Consider the following 8,196-nt stretch of genomic DNA (forward strand, 5'->3'; position numbering starts at 1 on the left):
TTGGGCGCTGGCATGCGGGTGTGGAGGGCCACATCAAGGGGAAGCTTTCGGTGACTTTTCGATGCCCGTGACGGTGCAGAGGAATTGAAGATAGAGGCGCAACCTGCGTTTTTCCGCGCCTGAGCTCCCTCGGGCTCCCCATCCCCAGCAGGACCGCAGCTCCCCGGGGGCAGGACCGGGGGCAGCGCTCGGGGACAGGCTCCTCTGGCCCTGGGGGTCCTGTCCCACACAGGAGGGCAACCTGTCCCCGCGTTAGACCCGCTGGAAACGCCCCCGCTCCTCCTTCCTCCTGCGAGACCCGGGTCCACAGCAGCCTCACCCCCGCGCAATAAGCGGGCCCGTGAGCGTGGACCGCGGGACAGCGCACGGGCCCGCTTATTGCCGCTGCCCGGGGACGGAAAGACAAATCCTGCCCCCCCTCAAACCCCAAGGGGGGGTTAGTCGGGAGGCCGTAGGGGAGAGAATCGTATACCGGAGCCCGGCCCGCTGCGGGGCTTGGCCAAACTCTGCAAACGGCTTCTGTGGGCGCGGGTTCGGGGGCTGCCGTGGGCTCCAGGCCGGGAAGCAGGACGGTCCTGCGGGTCCCCGCCGAGAGGCGGAACGGTCCCTGCGGATCGCCCCGCGAATAAGGTGTAAAACCGGGGTGGGAAAGCCTCCTTGGGAGCTCGCTGTTGGGAACCCAGCTGCAAGGAGAGGACGGGAACGGCAGTGCCAGCGGGAGGCATTTTTTCCCCCCCGTTTTCTCCGCCTTCGGTGCAGGCAGAGGGAGACAAGACAGCCGGCGGGCGCGGGGATTACAAGTGTTTGGGGGCTGGGACGTACACGCTCTTCCTCACTCCTCTGAGTGTGATGTGAAGCTTTCCGTCGCCGTGGCGGTGAGGGGTGGTTACGGTTGCAGTTCGTGTTTTAGTTGTCGTTGTTGTCGTAGCCGTTACTGGTGCTGTTGCTATTACGAGCCACCGATCCGCCGCCTGACCGGCCGCGCACCCCCTCCCGTTTGTTTCCCGCCCCTCTCCTTAACGAGAGAATCGGGTGCTGGGGCTCCCTCGCTTTCCTCCTCCGCGCTGCAGCGCCTCTGCCCGTGCCGAGCTTTCGCGCTCCTCACACCCGCCGGTCCGCGAGTGCGGAGAGGCGAGGCGCGGAGAGGAGTGAGCGCGCCCGGAGCCTCCCCGACGGCCGGCGGGGCGCGGGCACCACCCGCGGGGCAAACCGGGTGGAAAACGCGATTTTTATTTTTTTTTTTATTTTATTTTTTTGGGGGGGGGGGGGGGAGTGGCGCCCGCTGCCGGGAGAGCGCGGGGGGCGGCCGGGGCCGCGCAGGGCTGCGCGGGGGCGGGGCGAGGGGCGGGGGCGGGGCGGGGCGGGGGCGGGGCGGGGCGGGGCGGGTGACGTGCCGGCGCGGGGAAGGCCGCCGCCGGTTTAAGATGTCAGGCCAAGAGGGAAGCGGCTGAGCTGGTGCGGTGCGGGGCCGGCCGCGGCGCGGCGCGGGTCCATGCGCGGGCAGCGGAGAGGAGCGCCCCGCGGAGCGCCGCCGCGCCTCGCCGCCCCCGCCCCGCGGCGGGCCGGGGGCCGCCGGCCGGGGAGCTGCCGTGTCGCCGTGACGGCTCTTGCAGGACCGGACTTGCCCGCTCGCCTGTCGCCGCCGCCGCCTCGCCCCCCCGGGCGGCGGGGGCTTCGGGGCTCGCCGTGCCGCCCGGGCACTAGCCAAGGGCCGCCCGCCCCGCCGCGGCTCCCCGCCCAGCAGCCCTGACCCCACGGAGCCGCGGGGCTGCTCCGCGCCCGCGGAGGGGGGCGCCGCGCCGACCCTCCTACACGTACCGACACCTACAGACACACGCACACCTTCTCCTGTCGACCCCCCAGGCGCACACGTAGACTTTGGCGTCCTTTTGCCGATGAACTGCATGAAGGACCCGTTAAGCCTGGAGCGCCTGGGAGCCGGGAATAAGCTGTGCTCCTCCTCACCTTCCTCCTCCTCCTCTTCATCATCTTGCCACCACCACCAGCCCGCGCTGGCCATGGCGACGGCGCTGGCGCCGGGGCAGGCGCGCTCCTCCTTGGAGTCCGCCAAGCACCGGCTGGAGGTGCACACCATCTCCGACACCTCCAGCCCAGAGGCCGCAGGTAAGAGGGGGCGAGCGGCAGGGACCCCCGCCCGCCGGGCGGCCCCGACCCGTGCTGCGCCGCAGCCCCCCCCGCCCTCCCCCCCCCCCCCCCCCCCTCCCGCCCGGGAGAGCCCGCACCCGAGCCGAGCCCCATTTTGTGTTTATTTTCGCGTGTGGTGTCTATGTGCTGGCGTATGGAGAGATAATGACAAGTGTAAGGGTAGGCGAATCGCGTGTACACCGGTGGGAGAGTAATGTGGATACGGATGGGCGAATAATGAGGGTATAGACGGACGAGTAATGCGCGTATGGACGGAAAAATACTATGGGTATAGACGGACAAATAATAGGGTATAGGTAGGCGAATGATGTGGATACAGATGGGCAAATGATGTGGATATAGACGGGCGAATAATACGGACACAAGCAGAGGAATAGCACGATAGAGGCAGGAGACTAATAGGAGTATAGACAGGCAAATAATGCGGATTACATGTGTATAGATGGGAGAATAATATGGATACAGCTAGGAGGAACGGTTGCCTATAGCGATAGGCGAAAAATGTGCGTACAGCCGGGCTGAGAGGCGACTCGGTCCCACTCTCCCGGCGGTGGCTGTGCCTGCGGGAGGAGCCGCCCGTGGGGGTGTCCGCGGGGCGCGGAGGGGCCGCGGCGGCGGAGGCCGGCGCGGGTTAATCATTACCCCGCCGAGCCGCGCCAGGGGCAGGCTGCGGGATGCGGCAGCGCTGGGGACCAGCCCTTCGCCAGCCGCTGGAGAGGAGGCTTCGGAGGCTGAGGCGCCCTCGTTTTCCGCCTTGTTGTTTTTTGTTTCCCGACCCCCCCCTCCCCCCTTTACAGAGAAAGATAAGAGCCAGCAGAGCAAGAACGAGGATGCGGGGCCCGAGGACCCCTCCAAGAAGAAGCGACAGCGGCGGCAGCGGACTCACTTCACCAGCCAGCAGCTGCAGGAGCTGGAGGCCACCTTCCAGCGGAATCGCTACCCGGACATGTCCACCCGGGAGGAGATCGCCGTCTGGACCAACCTCACCGAGGCCAGGGTTAGGGTAAGTCCCGACACGACACCCCGGCTCCGAGCAGCGGGGGTCGGGGAGCGGGGGGGAAGGGGAGGAGGGTTGAAATGTTCGCAGCTGCTTTCGATTTCGGTTTGTATGCAAACTTCAGAGCCTTTGCACAAAAGCAGGGCAGAGCAGGACATTTCTGTCAAAGCGAGACAGATTGGGATCTCTCTCTCTCTCTCTTTCTCTCCGGAATATGGTTTGCTGCACGTTTCGCCCTCACCGTGCAATGCGTCCTGCTCCTTTTGATCGAAACGCTAATGAAAACATTAGCCAAGAAAGCAACTTGGAACAGGCTGCAACCTGCGCTGCCTCTAATGAGAAAAAGATGTAAAATACACAAGGGCTTTTACTTCAGTCCGAGGCACTCCCGACGTGCCCTTCCTTGCATTTTCTCTTTCTCTTGGTTTCACAATTCGACGAGCGTCTCTCTCCGCCCTTTCCCCCCCTCTGAGATTTATGGGACCATCACGGCGCTGCAGAGATACCGCGGCCGGGTCCTGCTCGTGTGCAATCGCCGCGTTTGGGGGGGGGCGGGGGAGACACCACCAAAAAAAAGCTCCCCCAAAGGGGCCGAACTCCCAGATTTTCGGCGATTCCACACAAATCCTCTCCCCGCGGTCGCGTGAGGAAGGCGGGAGGGTGAGAAGCGGGCGCAGCAGCGAGCGGGGCCGGCTCTGCGGCCCGGGCTGGCGGGGAGCGGGGCCCGGCGGAGGCCGGTGCCTCGCCGGAGCGCGAAGCGGTGTCGGTCGCGGTTTTTAGGGGGGAAGTGGGGGGGGTTGTTTCGGGGGAGGTGGTGCCGCCAGGCGAGGGCTGGGCCCGACTCGGCCGGGGGGGCTCCTGCAAACACCCGCGGCGGCCCCAGTACACACGGTGAGGCTGCTGCCGGCGGCTGCCCGGCGGGTCAGACACCCAGATGTGGATTGGGAAAGGGCACGTTTTCCCCATTGTCTGCCGGGAGGGTCCCTTAGATCTCATTTAGCACATTGTTAAATAGCGATTTTTTTTCTTCTTCTTCTTCTTCACCCCCCGCTTTTTTTAAAAAAAAAAAAAAAAAAAAATCGCCAAAGAGCAGTCGAACAAGTTTGTTTAGAAAGTGATTTTCGGCTCTGGAAGCTTTCGCGCAGGAGGAACTTGTAGCTTTAACAAACTGAAGCAAGGATTTATTAGTTGCTGGCTTCCCCCTCCTTCCCCGTAATAGGAAACATTGCCTTAAAATTCCGCGGGTTTCCAGGCGTTTTGCCCTCACTTTTGTACTTCCCCTGGGTGGCTCCAGTGCGGAATAAGCCAAGGAAGGAGGGGGGAAAAATAGAGAGAAACGAGAAGGGGGGGGGGGAAGAGTGAGAGAGAAGAAGTAAACGTTGTCCTCTGTGGCTCTAATTAGAGCATCGCAAATTATGCCGGGGGCGGATGGGGGGGGGGGAATAGTGCGGCCACGGATCTATCATGCTAAACCCCGGCGGCCCCGGGGCCCGGGGGATGCTCGGCGGTCCCGGCAGCGCATCGCTGCCCCGACCCAGCGCAGGGCTCCGTAGAGTAGGCGGCAGACCTAGATATGTGCATATTTATGTACGTACACATTTTTTTAAAAAAATATATATTTGTATATATGCAGACACGCTCGGCTGTTGCCCCGAGAGCTTGCGAGGGGCTGCGGTGGTGGTGGTGGTTCCTGACTAACTTGCGTCTCGCATCTCCCTCCCTCTCCCCCCGTTTCCAAAGGTTTGGTTCAAGAACCGCCGAGCCAAATGGAGAAAGAGAGAAAGGAACCAGCAAGCCGAGCTCTGCAAAAACGGCTTTGGTCCACAGTTTAACGGCCTCATGCAGCCCTACGATGACATGTACCCCGGCTACTCATACAACAACTGGGCAGCCAAGGGCCTGACCTCTGCTTCCCTTTCTACCAAAAGCTTCCCGTTCTTCAACTCCATGAATGTCAATCCTCTGTCTTCTCAGAGCATGTTCTCCCCTCCAAACTCCATCTCCTCCATGAGTATGTCTTCAAGCATGGTACCCTCTGCAGTCACCGGGGTCCCCGGCTCCAGCCTCAACAGCCTGAATAACTTGAACAACTTGAGCAATCCCTCCCTGAATTCTGCAGTGCCGACGCCAGCCTGTCCTTATGCTCCTCCAACACCTCCGTATGTTTATAGGGACACATGTAACTCGAGCTTGGCGAGTCTGAGACTTAAAGCCAAGCAGCACTCCAGTTTTGGCTATGCCAGTGTGCAGAACCCCGCTTCCAACCTGAGCGCTTGCCAGTACGCGGTGGACAGACCCGTGTGAGACACCCAAGTAGGAAACACTGCATGGGAATCCCTCCCCATTTCCCGCAGAGACTGAGAATTACACTAGAAAGTAATGGGCACTAGAGAGAAAGAGAAAGGAGGAAAAATCAGAGAGAAAGAGAGAGAGGAAAAAAGAGAGAGAGAGGAAAAAAAGAGGAAACCACTGAAATAAGATAGTTCCTTTGTTTTCAAAGGACCTCCTACAGATTCTGAGATCTTTCTTTCACTAAGAGTATTTCAACAGTTACAAGGACATATATATATATATATATATGGACAAATGTTTGACTGGATATGATATGACATTTTAATGTTACTATAAGCTTGTTATTTTTTAAGTTTAGCATTGTTAACATAAAAATGACTGAAAGGATGTATATATATCGAAATGTCAAATTAATTTTATAAAAGCAGTTAGTAATATCACAACAGTGTTTTTAAAAGGTTAGGCTTTAAAATAAAGCATGTTACACAGAAGCGGTTAGGATTTTTTCGCTTGCGAGCAAGGGAATGTATATACTAAATGCGACACTGTATGTTTCTAACATATAATTATTAAAAAAAAAAAAAAACATTGTGTGAATATCAGTTTTAGAATAGTACCTCTGGTGGATGCAATGATGTTTCTGATATCGCAATGTAAAACATGCCCTGTGTATAACATTTCGTACAATATTATTGTTTTACTTTTCAGCAAACATGAAAAAAAAAATCATGTGTTTTATTTCATGGGAGTAAAATATACAGCATACACTTTTGTCTGGATTTTTATTTACTGAGCCAAGCTGCGCCACGGTAACTGGTCTGCAGTGATTGACTGATCGTTGACACTGGATCTCGTTCTCTGGAAACACAGGGCAGTACTTTTTATTGCAATGCAAATAAATGCTGGCATTTTTTTTTCATGTTAAAACAAAACAAAAAAAAAAGAAATCCCTCGCTCTAAAGTTGCATGCTAGAGAAACGCGGGGCTTGGACACGCTGTCTTCCGTGCAGCAGGATCCTTTTATTCCCCTTTGCAGACCCGAGAAAATGGATTATTTGACATAGTTGGCCTCGAGAATTACCAGCCACAAAGTTGCTGTATCTCGAGCATAAATTTCTCCCGCTGTGAAGGAAGCTTTTATTACATTAAAGAAGGGGGGGTGGGGAAAAAAAAAAAAAAAAAAAAAAAAAAAAAGGGGGTGGAGGGGAAGAAAAGCCACTTTGCAAACAAACTGCTCCTGTTCAAAATAATCTGTCCCCTTTGCCGCCCCTTGCGCTCACCTTCTCCCTTCAGCGGGGAGATCCTTCATGTAATATTACATTTCTATTTCCAAATCCCCCTTTCAGACATGAAGAGAAACAAAGAGCAGCCCAAATAACCGCAACCCCGCGGAGCGCGGGGGTTGAGAGGTTAGCCCCGAGTTTCCTGCGACTTCGTGCTGCAACACGTCGTTGAAGGGAAAGGTCGTGCTCTCGTGTGTTTTGTTTTAAATAATATCGACCCATTCATTCTCAACCTGCTTGTTCGTGAAATTATACAGGATTATAACTTTGCCGTTGCCGGACAATTGAAACAAATCAAGATGAATTGCTGCTCGGCCCTCCCATCGGCTCACACCCCGGGCGGGCAAGGAGGGGCCGGCGGGGCGGGGGGGAGCGGCGGCAGGACCCGGCGGGAATGTCCAGCTAGGAAGAAATTCCGCAGGCGCGTAAAATGGCGAGGTGCACAGGGGACGGCAGGGAGGAAACTTGCCCCTTGCGCGGCCTTTGCGCGCTCCTTGCGCGCTTTTGGGAGGTCGGGAGAAGCCGCCGGGGGAGCGCGGGGGTGGGCGAGGGCTCCGCGAGCGCGCAAATTGCGCTTTTGTGGGCCCTCGTCCACCCCCGGGCTCCCCCGGCAGGCGGGCGGACACCGTGGAGGGGGGGGGTCCCGTGTCCCCCCCCGCCCCCCAGCAGTAAGATGGGGAGAGCAACAGAGAAGAGGGGGAGCGGGGAGAGCTCAGCGCCCTGTGCTTTCCCACGGGGAAAGCGCTTTCCCCTTCCAAAAGCGGGGTCCCCACCGTGCTCCCATTTGCAGCGTGGGCAGACCCCAGCCCCTACTTCCCCCACACCTTTTATTTTATTATTTTTTTCTCACTTAATTTTGATTATATTTTTTTCTCACTTGTATTTAAAAAAAAAAAAAAAACCAAACCCACGCCTTTTTCTGTTTTATTTTCCTCTGTGTGTTGTTGCCAGGGGGTCGGTGGAGCGAGGGAGCCTCCGTGCTTGGGGCGGGGGGGAGGCGGGCGGCCCCCCGCTCCACCTCGCCGTGCCCGGCCTCGCCGCCGCCCCGACCCAGCGCCGCTCCCCTCGGTTTTTCCGCATCGTGTCAACACCTCACCCGGGTGAGTGCCAGGGGCTTCCAAAAACGTCCCCTTCTTCCTTCTCCTCCTTGTCCTCCTCCTCCTCCTTGTCCTCCTCCTCTCTGGGCTGCGGGCGGAAGGTCTGGGGGGCGACGCTGGCTAGGGGCTGGCAGCCCGGGAGCCCCCTCTGGGGTCGGGGAAGCCGGAGAAACGAGGGGGGCTTTTCTGCCCAAACCCTCTCGGCGGGACGGGCTTGGAAATCAGCGAGCGGATCGCTGCGGGTATCGGCACGGTATTTTACACGCTCTTTTTGGCTCTCGTTTCTTCTCGGTGGCATTGGTTATTTATAGTCCTCTCATGTATATATCTATAAAATGTCCGTGTATATATTTAGAATATG

At 57.9% G+C, this 8,196-nt stretch overlaps 1 protein-coding gene across 3 annotated transcripts in view; it reads left to right on the forward strand.

The window, feature by feature from the left end:
* Nucleotides 1–6,211, forward strand: part of PITX2 (paired like homeodomain 2) — a 14,566-nt gene extending 8,355 nt beyond the window's left edge. For 2 of the 3 annotated variants that reach the window (XM_042796791.1, XM_042796790.1), the window contains 2 exons: nucleotides 2,964–3,169; nucleotides 4,904–6,211. In XM_042796791.1, coding sequence (XP_042652725.1) covers nucleotides 2,964–3,169; nucleotides 4,904–5,467 — 770 coding nt within the window. In that variant the 3' untranslated portion in view covers nucleotides 5,468–6,211. Of the gene's footprint in view, nucleotides 1–1,689; nucleotides 2,125–2,963; nucleotides 3,170–4,903 lie in introns of those variants that run through there. The other variant, XM_042796789.1, reaches the window with a different exon arrangement.
* The last annotated feature ends 1,985 nt before the right edge of the window (nucleotides 6,212–8,196 follow it).

This window comes from Tyto alba, unplaced genomic scaffold, assembly GCF_018691265.1.
Source record: "Tyto alba isolate M040663 unplaced genomic scaffold, T.alba_DEE_v4.0 Super-Scaffold_23, whole genome shotgun sequence".
NCBI classification, from domain to species: domain Eukaryota; kingdom Metazoa; phylum Chordata; class Aves; order Strigiformes; family Tytonidae; genus Tyto; species Tyto alba.